At 35.1% G+C, this 17,934-nt stretch overlaps 2 protein-coding genes across 3 annotated transcripts; both read left to right on the plus strand.

Moving 5' to 3' along the window:
- Positions 12,159-16,500, plus strand: LOC107606214 (kinesin-like protein KIN-4C). Of its 2 annotated transcripts, none has more exons than XM_021106513.1 (12): positions 12,159-12,399; positions 12,748-12,858; positions 12,940-13,056; positions 13,153-13,233; positions 13,418-13,489; positions 13,596-13,689; positions 13,794-13,825; positions 14,287-14,360; positions 14,814-14,876; positions 14,971-15,115; positions 15,237-15,692; positions 15,981-16,500. In XM_021106513.1, the coding sequence occupies exons 1-12, from the start codon at positions 12,271-12,273 to the stop codon at positions 16,224-16,226; spliced, it is 1,620 nt and encodes a 539-aa protein (XP_020962172.1). In that variant the 5' UTR covers positions 12,159-12,270; the 3' UTR covers positions 16,227-16,500. The 2 variants fall into 2 exon arrangements, with proteins under 2 accessions (XP_020962172.1, XP_016163716.1); XM_016308230.2 differs by having other exon boundaries at positions 15,240-15,692.
- LOC110265156 (kinesin-like protein KIN-4C) lies at positions 12,271-16,226 on the plus strand. Its single transcript, XM_021107988.1, has 13 exons — positions 12,271-12,399; positions 12,748-12,858; positions 12,940-13,056; positions 13,153-13,233; positions 13,418-13,489; positions 13,596-13,689; positions 13,794-13,825; positions 13,912-13,980; positions 14,287-14,360; positions 14,814-14,876; positions 14,971-15,115; positions 15,240-15,692; positions 15,981-16,226. Exons 1-13 carry the CDS (start codon positions 12,271-12,273, stop codon positions 16,224-16,226), a joined length of 1,686 nt encoding a protein of 561 aa, XP_020963647.1.

The raw sequence follows: 17,934 nt of genomic DNA on the forward strand, positions 1-17,934 counted from the left end.
ACAAGCTTCCTAATCAAGAATGCTTTGTTTTGCACAATTTTCCTCTCATATAACTCTTTCAATTTGTTTCACATCTTCTTGGCATTCATTTCGGTGTCAACATGTGGATAAACGCCAAGATCAAGCCATTGCCTAATCAAAGCAACTGCCTTCCAATTCAGCTTCTTCCATTCAGCATCAAATTTAGTACCTTTGGATTTATCCCCCTCTACAGGATCATACAAGTCCTTGATATACAACATATCTTCTATGAGGGTCTTCCAAATTGAGTAATTTTGAGAATTCAATTTGACCATATTCGGTCCATGAGTATTTTTCTCCATTTAATCAGCATAGAGATAAACAACCAAAGCTCTAGATACCACTTTGTTGGGAAAAACTCAACAAAGGTTCAAACAAGAACCTGTCTAATAGCAGAAGTACCAAAAATAATTTTTCCACAACCTTTGCGATTAAATAGGCAATACCAAAGATACTCTAAGCAGCAAATGTAATGGCATAAATTAAATAATCAGACACCAGAATTTTAACGTGGAAAAACTCCCAAAAGAGGGACAAAAAACCCACGGGACCTAGTCCAATAAAATCTTCCACTATCAAAATAATGGATACACAATCAGTCTTCCTAGTAGCACTAGGGCATCTCCACAATCAACAAAATACATCATCAAAACTGATGAAATCAACATAAACCATCTACAAAGTGGGTATCTCAAATCAGGCAAAAGAGAAGGCAATACAACTAACAAGTTATATGCTAATGTTCATCTCTATACCATGAATAACATACTAAAATTTCATAAAAAATGGAGCAAATTTACCTTTTCTTCTTCTCCAACACCGAAACCACGCTGCTTCTTTCCTTTCATTCAAAATGATTAGGGCTGCACACGGATCAGATCGGATCGGATATAGCCTAAAACTCTATCCGATCTGCACTGTACTCATCGGATCTGATCCACTACAAGAGACGCGGGACTTAGCAGCCAAAGATTGTCGGCCGTTGTCCCAAACCGCTGCAGCTTCGTTAAATTGATGCGGTTCCTAGTGCGTAATTAAGCCCCGCTCCAATTGTTTTGACCTGAGGCGGTTTTGAGCATTCACCGCATCAAATAACCTGGGGGAAGAGGGGTTTTGCGTTTCCGTAAGATACCCAAAGAAAAATTATCAGTAACCATAACACTTCAGTCTTTGGCGCGAGAACCCCAGCAGCGCAAAGGTGAGTCAAGCACTGGTCTCCTCCTCCGCCGTCGTGGCTCTTCCCTCTGTCAGTTCCAGCTTGCACGTTCGCTTCATCGTTCTTCCCGGTCACCAGTCTCCTCCCTCAGCCATGTAGCTCCCGTGCGCGAAGGTAAAGTGGAAGGGGTCCGAGTCTTCTCCTTCTGCCGTGCATGTCCGTGACATTGTCAGCGTCCTCCCCAGCCACCCGTCCCTGTGTCATCGTCGGCAACCTTCTCCTCTTGCCCTGTTGTGCGTTGCGGATCGCAAGAGACTCCCCTCTAAGTCGTATGTTCCCTTCCATTCTCCCAATTTAATTTTGGTGGCTGTTTGTAAATTAATCTTGCATCTGATCCTTGTGACTTCTGATTTAATTTGTCCCCAATTTAATTTTGGTGGCTGTTGGCCAAATTTTTCTTCCCCAATTTAACATTCAGATTCAATTTGTCCCTAATTTCTGAACCCCACTCTTGATATGTTTGTGTTTACTGCTTCGGCTCATTTCACTAAAAACCCAAATGTTTCCCATCTCAGTTTTAATAAGAAAAAAGAGAATATAGGGGGATGCTTTAGGGTTTAATGTCCAAACCCATCACTTTCAAGTGAGTGTGTTTCTGATCTAACCAATTTTTTCTTCTTTATTCTCCTGAAGTTTACAGTTCTAATCCTGCTTATGGATATTTGTTTTTTAGGAAAATTTCTATTCTAATGCGTTGATCTATTGATTAATTAATTTGTTCACTAATCACTGGTTGATATTTTAGATTTTGATTTCTCAGTTTATCTGTCTAGGCATATAGTTGTATAGTAAACCAATAGCAATACGTTGTTGGTATGGGTTTGGTTGATTTGTACTGTGTTTTCAATAGGATCCACCTGAAGACGCAATTGTGACAATGTGTGGCCATGTCTTCTGTTATCAATGTGTATCAGATTACTTGAATGGTGATGATAATACATGCCCTGCTCGTGGTTGTAAAGCAGCACTTGCAGAAAGGGAACTGGAAGGGCGAAAGGGAACTGGAAGGGCGTGAAACCATCGTTCTTCCTTCCGCCGTGCTCATCCTTGTCGTCGTGGAGTCGCGTGGCTGCCCATCCGTCTTGGTGTTGTGGTCGTTGTCCTCTTCATCCTTCCCCTTTGCCCTATTGTGCGCTACTCGATCACTCTCTCCCTTCTCACTGGTTCGTTCTTCCTCTTGCCCTGTTGTTCTAATTTCATCCCTTTGTCCCAATTTAATTTATTTGCTTGTTGTTCTACTAATTTTGCTCCAATTTCATCCCTTTATCTTCGGCCTTTTGTTCGACTTTATCCTGATTCAATCACTATTCTATTTCAATCCCTATTCTTGGTCTAGAAACATCGATTGTGTTCCAACCTAGCCCTCTGTTTGTGCAATATCTCTATCAATTTTTGTTATTGCAATTTCTTTTATCCATTTTCTATTTGCTGTTACTGAGTTTTGTCTTGTGATTTGCGTTTGTTTTGTGTTAATGATCTTACTCGTACCTGACCTCCATGTGGTAGCTTTTCTTCTTCCCAAGTTTGCCTAATTGAATTGCTTTTAGTAATTCCACATAGTTATTAGACGAAACAAGTCTATTTTATTGCCATGGTGTCATTTTCCATTTCATCCTTGGTGGTATATTTAGGAGGTTTGTTTACGAAACTTTATTTACCTTCATCCTGTTTAATGTGGCTATGCAGCCTACATCTATTCATAACATATATTTTCAAGTTTAATTACCTGTAAAACCGCATCAGTTGAAAGGGTTTATTCCTTTCACCAAAGCTGGTTATGAGACTTTAAAAACACTTGTAGTGTTTAGGATTTGAACATTTGTGTACGCTTGATATTTTTATATTCCCCCCTTTTGATGAGCATGGAGTTATATGAGATGTTATATTTTGGTACGTGTATTCCATGATGAAAACTTAAGTCTTTATTTATCTTTCCACCATGTAAAAAATTTTGGATGCAGATCTTGAAGGCAAGACAGATCTCAAGATTCTTGCTTTAGAGGTTGTGGAAGAACTTAGAACTAAAAGCAGAGAAGCAAGTCAGTTATTAGTTATCACCCTTAAATGCTAAGATCCACGTGTCTTGTCAGTGTTGTAAACTCTGGATCATTGTTTGACCTTTTTTCTTTTGTTGATTTCCCTTTGTCATTAAACTATTAAGATAGTTGTCTGATCACTATTTTAGAGGAGCATACTAACAATTCTTTTGACTTTCTAACAATTTCCAAACAGTCCATGCTCCTGTTAGATGCCTTTAACAAAGACAGGGCATCTTTACCTCAACCTCTGCCAAATCCACCTCCTTTGGCTCCCATTCCTGTTGCTGCTCCTGACCCTCGAACACAAGAGATGATAAATGAGAAGTTGAAGAAAGCCGAGGACCTTGGTAAGCCACTGATATGATATTCTTTAGCTCATTGGTAGACTGAGGAGAGATGACCTCTTTAAGGAAAAAGCCCTTTAATTTATATTTAATATATAAGTTTGGATTAATGAATAGGCGAGCAAGGAAAGGTTGATGAGGCGCAAAAAGCATTGGAAGAAGCCGAAGCACTTAAGAAGGTCCTTCACTTTTTATACTATGGTTTTGTTTGTCTTGCTATTGAAATCATTTTGGGTACTGTTTGCTTATTTAAATCGAAGAGTTCATATATATCTGCTGTGATTTTTTCTTGTTAATTTTTATCTGTGTGTTAACAATCTGATTTTGTGTCAGCTTCCGACAAGGCAGGAGCCTGTAGTGGATAATTCAAATTCTTCAAAATATACAGCTGCTGATGTGCGGATTGTGAGTAGATTTCCTGTGTTCTATAACTTTAATGAGATAATATGCACTCATATTTCGATTACATTTCAAATGATGCATCAAAATAAATGAAATGTGTAATGTCAAGTCTTTTTCCATATTCTTGCATCCAACCATTTCACTGCAACTTGTACTCATGAGCATTTTTCTTTTTTTTTTTTCGATGTAAATGGCTTTCCTTAGATTATATCAATTGATTCTTATGTTTTCTTATTCATATATAACTACTCAGACTGATCAGAAGCTACGCGTGTGTGACATATGTGGAGCATTTTTTAGTGTATATGACAGGTAACAACTGATCCTATGCAATACATCTTTTTACCCATCTTTAAGTTTTGATAGGAATTTATGGAGTTATAATTTGGGGTTTCAAGTGCTTCAGCTTTACCTTAAAGTTTCTTGCCACTTCAACTAAATCCATGAATGAATTACTTAATGTTTCTTTTTATCTTTTTTTTTTTAAGAAAAACATAAAAGGAAATTCCATCTTCCAAATAAGGAAAGTGTGAAAGTTCATCCTTATCTTTAATTAAGAATTGAGTATACATATGATTGTGCATCTGATCTATTATAACTTCAGGAAGAAAGCCAAGGGCCGCAAAAAATGAAAGGCACTTATTTTTTGTTGGTAAAATTTAATATTAAGACTGTAAGAAGTAGGAGAGTAAAAAAAGTGAGGAAGCAGATGCCTCAAAGACTTATTTGGTGTTTCTCTCAGTACTTACTTTTCTATTTGACTACTCTTTGGTAGTCAGTGAAATTTCTTCAACAAGATAGTATGCTAGTACCACTTTCTTATCGATTCACTTGTTTGAAAATTCAATAAGTAACCAAAAGGCTTGTCACAGGAATCCATGATAGATCAGAAGATGGCATTACGGAAGAAGTGAAGATTTATGTTGGTGCAAATATGCTAAATTAAAAAAGCCACTGTATATATTGAAAGTGTTCAAGCTTCGGATGGTTCATGGTTTGCTACTCCCTTTTTGGAAACCACTATTTTCAAGTTTTTCTATTGTTATAGTTGATTTATGCATGTTGTGGTTTTGCTCTCTTGCTTTTAGCATGAATGGAACTTTGTTAGTTTAGTAGACCTCTAAACTACTCAAATCTGCTTAACATGTATGGTTCATGGGGAGTTTGCTTCACTTATGCCACATGGTTTAGGATAAATGAGTTGATTGCTTCTGGAAAGAGTTATAGTGATTCCCCAGCCATTTGTAAAGCTTGTGAATTTTTGATGGAGTTGTTACTGTCTCCAATCTCAAAAGTCCTGGACATGGTGTGAGGTTGTCATCTGCTTAATTACTATTTACATAAATTTTTAACTTTCAGTTAAATCTGTTCCTGAGATTGATGATGTTGAACATTTTAGTGAACTTAATTGATTATTCTTATTTGAGTGAGACAAGATCCAGGAGGATATTTCTTCAACATTATTTATATTCATTTTTATGTGTGGCTTTGAAGTATTGATAACGTGACAAAGTTAATGAAAAATGGCATAAACAATTGTAATTAGTCATTTTTTTAAAGCACATGTATGAAATTGCGGCGGTTTAAAACCGTGTATTTTTTTAAAAAACCTCAGAGTTTTGCGGCGGTTTTAAAACCGCTGTAGTTTTTTTAAATCCACTGACCAAATAGCGGCGGTTTCAAAACCGCTGCAAAATCAATTTCTGTTTTGTAGCGGTTGTGCCAGACTGCCAGCGGTTCCTTAGAACCGCCGCTAAATCATATAACCACCCCCTAATAGGCGACGCTTAACGAACCGCTGGAATTCCGTTTCGCGGCGGCTTAAAACCGCCGCAAATCACTCCAAAAAGCGCCGCAATTTCCCGTTTCCTTTGTAGTGATCGGATACGATATCCGCAATTTTCCAGGCCAGATCCGATCCGTAAGTATGCGGATCGGATCGGATCGGATATCGAGTATAGCCGCATAATTCAAAAAAAATGTTTTCAAATTTCATTTGGCTATTTTTACAAAAAAATTTATTTTTCACCTGTTTAAGCATATTTAATTCTAAAATATTATCAATAAAAGTTCTCTTGAATAATAAAAAAAAAAATAATAACACAAGATTTAAGTTTAATTATTCTAAGTCGAAGTACAACATAAAAAATAAAAAACAAGATATCATAAAATTCATAAAACAACACACTAAAATTCATATCACATTAGAGTTTATTTTCTTAAACTATGCTATTTATATGTGATGTGCGGATATGCAAATTTACGGATCGGATGCGGATAATTACCGCGGATATACGGATATTATCCGATCCATGTGCAGCCCTAAAAATGAACGAGACCTCTCTCTCTCCCTAAAAAGTTGTGGACCCACTTGAAGTTGGAGACTCACCAAAAATAAATAATACGTGTGCATGAAAGAGTGAATAAATTTTTATTATCTCAGTTATATTGAGATATTAATATTAAAAAATATTAATATTATAANNNNAATTGCCAAATGCTTACTTAACGTAAATTACCAATCACTAAACTTTAACGATGAAAACCTCTTATTATTATAATCATACTCCCAAAAAATAATATCGAAATTTAATTTCTAAAACTTTTTGAGTATATATGTGAAACATTTGATTATTTTTCTCATGTTTGTAATTCTTTTAAAGATTTATTGTCATTTATATCTTTCAAAATTATTTTTATTAGTGACATCAACTTTTGGTATATTTTCGTAGTTTACCTACTTTAAATAATACACTTAAATATTTGTAATTATAATGGGTAGAAATAAAGTGTTTGTTATGTAAAATCCTACATGGCTATAGCTATGGCGTAAAATATTTGCTTAAAATGATTAAAGTAATAAATTTTGCATAAAGAGAATAAACTTTATAAAATTTTTAATGTATTAAAAAATTAAATCTTAAAACTTTTAAAAAGTAAAAATTGTTAGATAATTAAATCAAGAATATTCAAGAGAATAGTACAACTACACCATACTAGAACTATCATGAAATTAGAAGTTACAAGAATTATAAGTGATGAAACTAGAAGCTAGAAGAATCACAAGTCAAACTTTATCTCCTAGTCAAAATTGAAGGCTACAAATCAAGTTGGAAGAATCATGAACAAAGTTGTACTCATCACCTCCATACTAGAAAAATGATGAATCATGAATTGGAAGCTTCAAGATTGATGACTAAGAATTTGAAACAAAATTGAACAAGAAACTTGACTAGTAAAATTTCTACTTGTTTCTTGAAATCATTACAACTAGTGCTTAGTTGTTATAAAAATTACTATTTTATTATGAAGGTTTGCCTATATAAAGGCTTCATATGTATGTTGTTAATTATCTCTCCATGAATCAAAATACTTAGTGTTTGTTTCAAAAATTCTCTCCTTATTATTATGAGTGTTAGTGAGTTTGAGAGATGAAAAATATGATAGTGTCATTTATATGAGTGAGTGATCCTAGGGCCAATTAGTTGTGGGTATTATACTTTCATTTGGTATCAGAGCTGGTTAATCCAGCGCCTGGTGTTTGAGAGTTTGTGAGGTGTAGGAGAGTTCTCACATAGTTGTTTACTCATAGAGTCGGTATGACAAACACTTTCAATATTGTGTGGTCCGGTCCCAAGTTAGATAGGAAACTTGATTATAGTTATTGGGAGACTTTGATGTCCACCCATTTGAAGGCCCAGAACCTGTGGAATTTCATTAACCGGGTTTGCAAGAAGGAGCAGATGCTGCCCAACAAACGAGAGATCAATTGGCGCTATCTCAAATTCATCAAGGAGTAGATTATACGGTGTTTGGCAAAATAGCAAATGCCAAAAGTGCAAAGGAAGCATGGAACACGTTGAAGATGTCATACAAAGGCGTAGATAAAGCTCAAAAAGCAAAGCTACAGTCTTTGAGAAGAGAATATGAAAGGTATGAGATGTCGAGCTCAGAAACCGTTAAGCAATATTTTACTCGTGTTACAGATCTTGTCAATAAGATGAGAGTCTATGGAGAAGATATGCCCGATAGCAAAGTAGTGGAGAAAATTCTTCGCACCATGCCAATGAAGTATGACCATGTGGTGACTACGATACTAGAGTCCCACGATATGGACACTATGACGATTGCAGAATTGCAAGGAACCATGGAAAGCCACATCAATAGAATACTGGAGAAGTCAGAAAAATCAACCGAGGAAGCCCTGAAAAGCCGAGTGAATTTCAACAACGTTGCAGAATCAAGCCGTACACAAGAAGGACGAGGTCGTGGTTTTAATTTTCAAAGTAGAGGTAGAGGAAGTTTCAGAGATAGAGGTCGTGGCAATTACAACTAAGAAAGTTACAATAACTTTACACCACCTAATCAAGGAAGAGGTGGAACGAATTTTAGGCCTGTCAACCGAGGAAGAGGTCGAGGCAATTTTTATCAAGAAAGAACCAATTTCAACTGCTTTCATTGTGGAAAGTATGGACATAAAGCAGCAGATTGCAGATTCAAAGTGATGAATAATAATCAAGCACACGTTGCAGAAAATCAGCATCAAAATACTGATAACAATCCGGGTACTCAGACTTTATTTTTTACAAGTAATTCATGTGCTGAAGATGAAAATATATGGTACTTGGATAATGCTTGCAGTAATCATATGTCTGGTAGAAAGGAGTTATTTTCTTCATTAGATGATTCAGTTAAACTATTATTGAAGTTTGGTAATAGTACAAAGATCCCTATTGAAGGAAAAGGGCACATACCAATTAGGTTGAAAGATGGTTCTCTAAGTTATATTTCTGATGTTTTCTATGCTCCTGAACTTGATTACAATTTACTGAGTATGGGGCAATTATCTGAGAAGGGATATAAGATGATAACTTATCGTGGATATTGCACTGTATTTGACAACAACGGAAGGTTCATAGATAAAGCAAAGATGACTTCAAACAGAATGTTTCCATTAAAAATTCAACATGTTAATCCCTCTTGCATGAGTTCTGTGATACTTGATGATAACTGGTTGTGGCATATGCAGTTTGGGCACTTTCATTTTTCTGGCCTAAACTACCTGTCAAGAAAAGGACTTGTTTCTGGTCTACCAGGATTCATATTCCCAATTGTGTTTGTGAGATTTGTCAACTGAAAAAGAAGCACAGAGATCCATTTCCTACAGGAAAGTCTTGGAGAGCTAGAAGATTACTTGAAATTGTGCATTCAGATCTCTGTTCTGTAGAAGTTCCAAGTAATGGTGGTAGCAGGTACTTTATCACTTTTATTGATGATTTTAGTAGATATACATGGGTATACTTTCTGAAGCAGAAATCAGAAGCATGTGATGTCTTTAAGACATTCAAGGCGTTTGTCGAAAAACAAAGTGGCTGTAAAATCAAAATTCTCAGAACAGACAGAGGAACAGAATATCTTGTGTGTTCAGAATACTTTAAGCAACACGAAATTCAACACCAACTAACAACTAGATATACTCCTCAACAAAATGGAGTTGCTGAAAGAAAGAATAGAACCATCATGGATATGGTCAGATGCATGCTCAAGTCAAAACAAATGCCTAAAGAGTTTTGGGCAGAAGCAGTTGCAACAGCAGTTCATATTTTAAACAAGTGTCCAACAAAAATTGTTCGTGATAAAACTCCAGAGGAAGCTTGGAGTGGAAAGCGGCCTTCCATTCATCATTTCAGAGTCTTTGGGTGTATCGCTTATGCCCACGTACTAGATCAATTAAGGAAGAAGTTAGATAACAAAGGCGAGAAGTGTATCTTTATCGGCTATAGCACAGACTCAAAAGCATACAAGCTGTATAATCCAGAATCAAAGAAAGTGATCATGAGCAGAGACGTGACATTTGACGAGAAAGCCATGTGGGACTGGGACACAAAGACAGAAAAGCAGCGGACTATAATTCCAAATACATGTGATGAAGTAGAAGAAAGACAACCTGACACAACTGAACAACCAGAATCATCTAGAAGACCTCAAAGAGAGAGGAGACTACCTGCTAGATTAGCAGATTATGAAGTTGGCAATGACAACGATCCGTCCGATGAAGAAATCATAAATTTTGCTCTATTTTCAGATTGTGAGCCGTTGAACTTTGAAGAAGCATCTAAAGACAACAATTGGAAGAAAGCAATGGATGAGGAGATTCATGCCATTGAGAAGAATGACACATGGGAGCTGACAGATTTACCAGCAGATAAGAAGCCGATTGGAGTAAAGTGGGTTTACAAGACTAAGTACAAACCCAGTGGTGAAGTTGATCGTTTCAAAGCAAGATTAGTTGCAAAAGGATACAAACAAAAACCAGGTATCGACTACTTTGAAGTATTTGCTCCTGTTGCTAGATTAGACACTATTCGTATGATTATTTCACTCTCGGCTCAAAATAAGTGGAAGATACATCAAATGGATGTTAAGTCTGCATTTCTAAATGGCACTTTAGAAGAAGAAGTGTATGTTGAGCAACCTGTAGGATATGAAGTTCTTGGAAAAGAAGATAAAGTTTATAAATTGAAGAAAGCTTTGTACGGATTAAAGCAAGCACCAAGAGCATGGTACAAGAAGATTGATTCTTATTTCATTGAGAATGGTTTCAGAAGATGTCCGTTTGAGCATACTCTTTATATCAAGTTCGTTGAAAATGGAGATATCTTGATCGTGTGTCTTTATGTTGATGATTTGATCTTTACTGGGAACAATTTGAAGATAATTGCAGAATTCAGGGAGGCTATGATAAAGCACTTTGAAATGACAGATATGGGCTTGATGTCTTACTTTCTTGGCATTGAAGTAGTTCAAAAAGATGGTGGAATTTTCATTTCTCAAAAGAAATATGCAAATGATATTTTGAAGAAATTTCAGATGGAGCACTCAAAACCAGTTTCTACTCCAGTTGAAGAGAAGTTCAAATTGTTGAGAGAAGATAAAGGAAGAGCAGTAAATCCCACATACTACAAAAGCTTGATTGGAAGTCTGAGATACTTGACTGCGACTAGACCAGATATTGTGTTTGGAGTTGGTTTGCTTAGCAGATTTATGGAGGAGTCTTGTATCAACCATTTGCAAGCGGCAAAGAGAATTCTTCGATATATCAAAGGTACTTTAAATGATGGAATTTATTATGAGAATACTAATGAAGTAAATCTTGTTGGCTACACTGATAGTGATTGGGCCGGAGATATAGAAACAAGAAAAAGTACTTCAGGGTTTGTATTTCATCTTGGTTCTGGTGCAATTTCATGGTCATCAAAGAAACAACCAGTAGTAGCACTATCTACAGCAGAAGCAGAATATATAGCAACAGCAAGTTGTGCAACACAAGCGGTTTGGCTAAGAAGAATTCTTGAGGAGTTAAACGAGAAACAAAGTACTCCAACAACAATATTTTGTGATAACAAGTCAGCTATTGCACTTTGCAAAAATCCAGTATTCCATGGAAGATCAAAGCATATTGATATTCGATTTCACAAAATTAGAGAATTGGTGAATGAGAAAGAAGTTTTGATTGAGTACTATCCCACTGAAGACCAAGTTGCAGATATCTTTACAAAACCGTTGAAGACAGAATTATTTAACAAGGTGAAGAAGATGCTTGGAATGATAAACTCTACAAACTTGATTTAAGGGAGGCAATGTTAGATAATTAAATCAAGAATATTCAAGAGAATAGTACAACTACACCATACTAGAACTATCATGAAATTAGAAGTTACAAGAATTATAAGTGATGAAACTAGAAGCTAGAAGAATCACAAGTCAAACTTTATCTCCTAGTCAAAATTGAAGGCTACAAATCAAGTTGGAAGAATCATGAACAAAGTTGTACTCATCACCTCCATACTAGAAGAATGATGAATCATGAATTGGAAGCTTCAAGATTGATGACTAAGAATTTAAAACAAAATTGAACAAGAAACTTGCCCTTTTTTTTTTATCATTAAACCATTTTTACCATGCAGTATACTACCACGAATTAAATTTACCAAATATTGAAACTAGCCGTAGAAAATTTGAATCAACTAGGTTTCCCTCGAGGGGATTCATTACATGGGACCATCGTTGTTTACGTGGCGCCTTACGATTGGTGGTTTGCTACACCCAGTTAACGCAGTAGTCAAATGTCATCTTATGTAGTGGCAGCAGCGAAGAGCACCATTTCCGATCGCATATTCGATTTTCTTTTTTCTGCAAAAAAAGAAAAAATTCAAAAGAAATTGTCCCTCTCTCTCAGTTGAGGATCATGAAACGGGCGAATCGCAGATCGAAGGAGTCAAGCCCAATCGACGATGCTTCAGCTTCCGCCGAGAAGGAAAAGCAAATGTACGAGGAGAGGATCCGCGAGCTCGAGCGAGAGAATAAAGCGTATCAGGTTCGCGATTTTGAAATTTTCCGTTTGATTCGGCGATCTTCTTTTTGGTTTCTGATCTGGATGAGAACTGTTTGGTTAGGAAAATGTGTGCGGGAAAAAAGAAGAAGAAAAATCAAGTCACTGAATCTGATATTTTGGATTTTTTTTTTCCTCCGTTTCCTTTTAATGTTTGAATGATGTTTACTGAGAATTTGACTGAGTTTAAAACTGGTGTTTGATTTTAAGAGGATAAGTTTCGTTGATTTTGACTTTTTGAAATGGAATTATTAAGAGAGATTAGTGAAGAACCAAAATCGTAGGATAGGAACGTTTTTTTTCCTTACTTCCGTATCCACTGTAATTTGGCAGATGGAAATTGCGGAACTGAAGCAGAAACAGGGAAATTATTCAGCTGCGACGAATGGAGTTGAGAAGCTTAAGAAGCATTATCTTCAAAAGCTGAACCTACTTGAAGAGCAGGTTAACATTGATCTGCACTACTAGAGTGAAAATGATTTTTGTTGTCAGGAATTTATTTTAGTACCATGGTGTTGCATGCAGGTAACTGAGTTGCAGAGTAAGTTAGCTTCTCGGTCTCAATTTTCAACTCAAAGGAAAAGAGTGGATGAGTCAAGTAGGCAGTTCCAATTTGAGATTCAAAGTTTAAAGGCTCAGAAGGTGATGTTTCTTCTCTGGATTCAGGATGCAGAATGCTGTTTTCTCCCATGTCCTCTTTTCTTTTGGGATTGACCTTTGTCATTTGCTTTTATATAGGTTCAACTGCAATGTAAGATGAAGCTAGACTCTGTGCAATTTAGAATATGCAAAGCTATGCTAGAAAAAGAAATTTTGCAGGTATCTTTTTAGTTACATATCTTCTTATGTATGAAATGTGGATATAGATACGGATGATTGTTGCTCTCAATTCGACAATTCCTGAAGTTAACTTTTAAGAGCATGATTCCCAATGAACAATTGAATCCAGCACTTCCTTTGTTAGTATATTCATCCTATGGAATCTTTGTTCGTGCATTGTCAGCTTAAGAAAGAGAGGAGAACATATGATATCAAGGTTCAAAATTTGCTGGCTTCAAATGACAGACTTAAAATGGTGGGGATCTCCTTGTGGCTTTTGATTTCCTCATTTTCTCTCCTCCATGTAGCTTTTATTCTTTTCACTTACAGCTTCTACTTTTCTCTGGATTTCCTTATGCTAGGTGTTGCAACGGAAGACAGAAGCTGCTTTTACTGCTACCAATCGTCTAAGAGAAATGATTGAAGCTCGAAAAGTTATATCAAATAGATCAGCTGGTTAGAAGACTTGAATATTGGCCTTGTTTAAATCTTCCCTTGATTTATTTTTTCCAGAACATTTATTGCTTTTCTTGCTTCTATTTTTGCTTGTTCTCATACAGGTGCTAGAAAGAGGAATAGTCAAGCAATTCATGTAAGTTCACATTTACTGAAATCATTAACTTTTTGTAGATTAATAAACATCTGGTTATTTAATAGTGTCAATTGATAAAATGACAGGCAGTTAGTTTTCTTGGCACTTGCTCGTGGTTCTTTATAGAATATCTGGATGTGACTAAATGCTATATGGTTCATAAGTTGGGTCAAACAACTACAATCTTTTGCCTCCGAATTATTTACATACTAATATACTACTCTGGGGGTTAGAATTCAATAATATTTTAGATATGTTGGACATCTTGCTTCTCCGTAGAATTTCATGATCTACATTTGTTAATTTCTAGAGGAGAATGTTATTTTTTGTCTTTAAATACTTGATCAATTAGAAAGCAATTGTTCTTTTGTAGTAGTGTCCTGATTTATATTTGGTCCCTATGAAACCATCATTTTAGACCTAAAAGGAAAAGAATCACCAAAACAATATGGCTTGTGCAGGTTGCTGAGCATGAACTTGAAGTTACAACTAGGTTACACAAGTTATGTTCTCAGTACGAATCCCGAATCGAAAAGTAAGTCTTTTGGCACTTGTCTTGTCTTCTCCTTGGCTTACATCTGTGCCTTTTTTTATAGGTTAAAGATTTAACTTTATCGTTTATTTTACAATTTATTTTGGGTTCCCTTCATAGTAATATATTTCTGGATTTTCCATCTGTCGTAACTACCATTTTGATTGTGTATTTGTATTTATCTTTATAACTAAATATATTTTACTCTAATGCATGTATTTTGATCTTTTACTTTAAAAACAATCGGCATCACTGGATTTCAAAACTTGATGGTTGAATAAATTTCTAGTCCTGTTGGAGGCTAACACTTTCTACCAGATTTTACTATAAGACTTATGGTTAGATCTTTGCTAAATTGATATTCCCGGGAATCTAGATTACAGTATTTTGCTATCTTGATTTTGTTGAAGAAAAAGTAACCAAAGGACCACTATTTTAACATTTTCAAATGTTCAGAATGGCTGCAGAAATTGGAAGGCTGAAAGAAGAAATCGAGATGCAAAGAAATGAAAATTTAAGGTGTGAAGATTGTTGCTTATTTTTTTTCTCCTGCAGTGTTGAACTCATCAGCTTGCAGAACTACACGATTAACTTTGCTTTTTGTTACTACAAGGTCTGAATTCCAGGTTGAAGAGACTGACAGCTTTGAGAAAGAGGTTGATATCCAAGATTTAAAGGAACAAATGAATGGTCTTGGTTGTCTGCTCAGAGAATTAAAATTGCAGAAGGAGATGCTTGATTCCAAGGATAAAAAGCAGGTTTGGGCCGTTGGCATGAAATAAGTAACTTATTGAGAAATATGACAACTCGTCTTTTTCTTTAAAAAATTTATTCAGAACTACCTTGCTAATTTGTTAAACTGTGGAATCTTCTAATTAGCAGGTTCTAGATCAGCCTCTTTTCACTGATGAGAGCAACCGAAAGCTACTGATGAAAATGGAAACCCCGGAAACAAATAGTTCAAGTGACAGTAATGCCAACGGGGAGAGAACAGATGAAGGAGTTTGCTGCACGTGCAGCAAGAGATCCCTATGCAAGACTACAAAATGCAAATGTCGATCCATCGGTGGTAGCTGCGGACCATCATGCGGCTGCAAACTTTTCAAGTGTACAAATAGGGAATCGAACCAAATAGAAGAAGAAACTGAAGCAATAATATCAGAAAGCATGGAGTGCAACATGAAAATGAATAATTCAGCTGTGTTTGAGCATGGAAACATAATTGCTTCTGAATGCGCTAAATTGCTTCAGAGTGCACTTATTCAAAAACCTGCTAGCTACAGAGACAACCCAGGACCAATAAAGAAGCCATTATCTGACATTCAAAACTCGCTGGTATTCTTCTTCCCCAGGACCTTTTTTTTTTTTTTAAATGGGTTTAAATGTAAGTTATGAAACTTATATCCATCCAATAATTTCTCCTATTGCATTTGCCAACTATTTCAATAATAGTAACCTAGATGAGATTTCTCCAATTTAGTAAGTGTTATATTTTGTACACTTAGTTAAGGTAAAGTGACTGTCAACACGGTATTTGAGGAGTTAATGTTCACATGTCCTACTTATTTTTGGTATAGGTTTTCCTACTATCTTACTCTAATCAACTTAACTATTCCATTGCAGGGCCAATTGGACAATCAAAAACCAGGCAAGAAAAAGACTGTGCGGAAGCCCATAATTCAGTTGGTTACCAACAATCCAATGTCCACGTCCCCAGAAAATATAAGCAGCAACAGCACTGAACAGAGTAGTTCTATTCAGTCCAATGAATTGGCAACATCAGTTGATGATGCACTTGTTACCCGTCCTTCAAGAAATCCACCACGGCGCGCCAAATCTGTGGTCGGGAAAGAGAACTACCTCACTTAACTAACTCGTCTTCCTCAAGTAGGTGTGATCCCACATTTAACCTGGCCGTTGGTGAGTGTTAAAATTCATGCGAATGCTGAATTGTTGAGTGTGGAAATTGGTGTCAATACAGGTATTTGCCTTATGTTACTACGAACCCCGAGTGTAACAACTAAACAATTTTTTATCTTTCTACCAGTGTGGGAAGTCCCTACTATTGATTGATCTAATGCCATATGTTTAGTGTTTACTTATAATTCATTACTCCATCGGAAAGATATTCAAATTTTTTTCACAAGAGTTTAATTCCTTAAGAAGTTATTTAATTGTTACTAGATGAATCAGGCTTACACCAAAATCAAGATTTCAACTTCCCCATAATTCAGATTTTTCTATACCAACTTAATCTTTCATAGTATATGGTATAAAACAAAAAAGGGTTTAACTTTAGTGGCTTTCCTTCCCTTAGTCCCTTTAGAGGGGCATAGGGGGTACAACACACTTCAAAATATTGCATTATTCTTTTTTGTATTCTTCCTTTTACAGGTTCTGAACACCAATGCTACCTTCATCCCAAGTTTCAAAATTCAAAAGATTCACATTTTTTAGTTGTTAATTTTATTTAAAACTTGATCAAATTATGGTCTTTGAGTACCAAGAGGCTTATGATAATAATGCCGAATTGCCGATCGTAGTTAAAATTTCTTCGAAACCAGATTTTTCTAAATTAATTACTAATAATAAAGTTATGTAATATTTTTTGTATTAATGTTCAAATTCATTTCTTAGAGATCACTTATTTTTTAAATTTGTTCTCTAAATATTAAATTAGTCATATTAGTTCTTGAAAAATATAATTATAAATTAAATTGATCATTCTTTTCGTTATATAAAGACTTGTTACATTAAATGTGATAGAAGTATCATGTCATGTGTCATCTAACATATCATAAATTTATAGAATTAAATTAATCTCTAAAAATACATGCGAGTTATTTTCATCTCTAAATTTTTAAAAATTGAGTCAAATTAGTCTTTATATAAATTTCTCTTATTTCTTTTTTCATAATGTTAAATTTTTAGTATTTTTTAATCCTACTAATTTTGATTTCATTNNAGGTGATGTCCAGTTTGTTCCATAAAATTTCACTCATTAAAATAGTCTTGAGTTTTGAAAATGATCAAATTGGTTCATGTATTTACAAATTGTAAATTTCTTTCGTCCTTAGTTCAACTGTTGTTAATACATTATTGATATGGAATGTTAAAGTATTAAAATAAGTGTTCTAAATTGATTAACCAGGCCCATTTTAATAAATTGGTTTAGAATTTGGTCAAAAGACTAAAATGAATCAAATTAGCTAATTTGAGACACCTATTTAATAACACTAGAGTCTTAACCATGTCACCTTATTGTGAATGATGTCACACTAGTTTAACTCTTTATGTCAATATTATCTTAATGACAAGTTGAATTAGGGATAAAGGAGATTCACAACTTGTACATTTATTAAAGACCAATTTGATTATTTCCAAAAGTCATAAATTGTTTTGATAAATCATAGAAATTTTAGAGACCAAACTAGATATTGCGTCAATTATAATTCTTTGCCAAAGTAATCAATAATTAAATTATTAAAAAATGCTAAATTTTGCATAAATTTTATTTTCTTTTATTATAAATGATTAAAATTTAAACTAATAAAATTATTATAATTCAAAAAAAAAA

This window comes from Arachis ipaensis, chromosome B07 (assembly GCF_000816755.2).
Source record: "Arachis ipaensis cultivar K30076 chromosome B07, Araip1.1, whole genome shotgun sequence".
Taxonomy (NCBI): domain Eukaryota; kingdom Viridiplantae; phylum Streptophyta; class Magnoliopsida; order Fabales; family Fabaceae; genus Arachis; species Arachis ipaensis.

Coding starts and splice junctions, on each gene's coding strand:
- LOC107606214 (XM_021106513.1), top strand. CDS start 12,271: ATGAAACGGGCGAATCGCAGATCGAAGGAGTCAAGCCCAATCGACGAT. Junction 13,057..13,152: donor AAAGTTTAAAGGCTCAGAAG/GTGATGTTTCTT, acceptor GCTTTTATATAG/GTTCAACTGCAATGTAAGAT. Junction 14,361..14,813: donor TACGAATCCCGAATCGAAAA/GTAAGTCTTTTG, acceptor TCAAATGTTCAG/AATGGCTGCAGAAATTGGAA.
- LOC110265156 (XM_021107988.1), top strand. CDS start 12,271: ATGAAACGGGCGAATCGCAGATCGAAGGAGTCAAGCCCAATCGACGAT. Junction 14,877..14,970: donor CAAAGAAATGAAAATTTAAG/GTGTGAAGATTG, acceptor TGTTACTACAAG/GTCTGAATTCCAGGTTGAAG. Junction 15,693..15,980: donor CTGACATTCAAAACTCGCTG/GTATTCTTCTTC, acceptor ATTCCATTGCAG/GGCCAATTGGACAATCAAAA.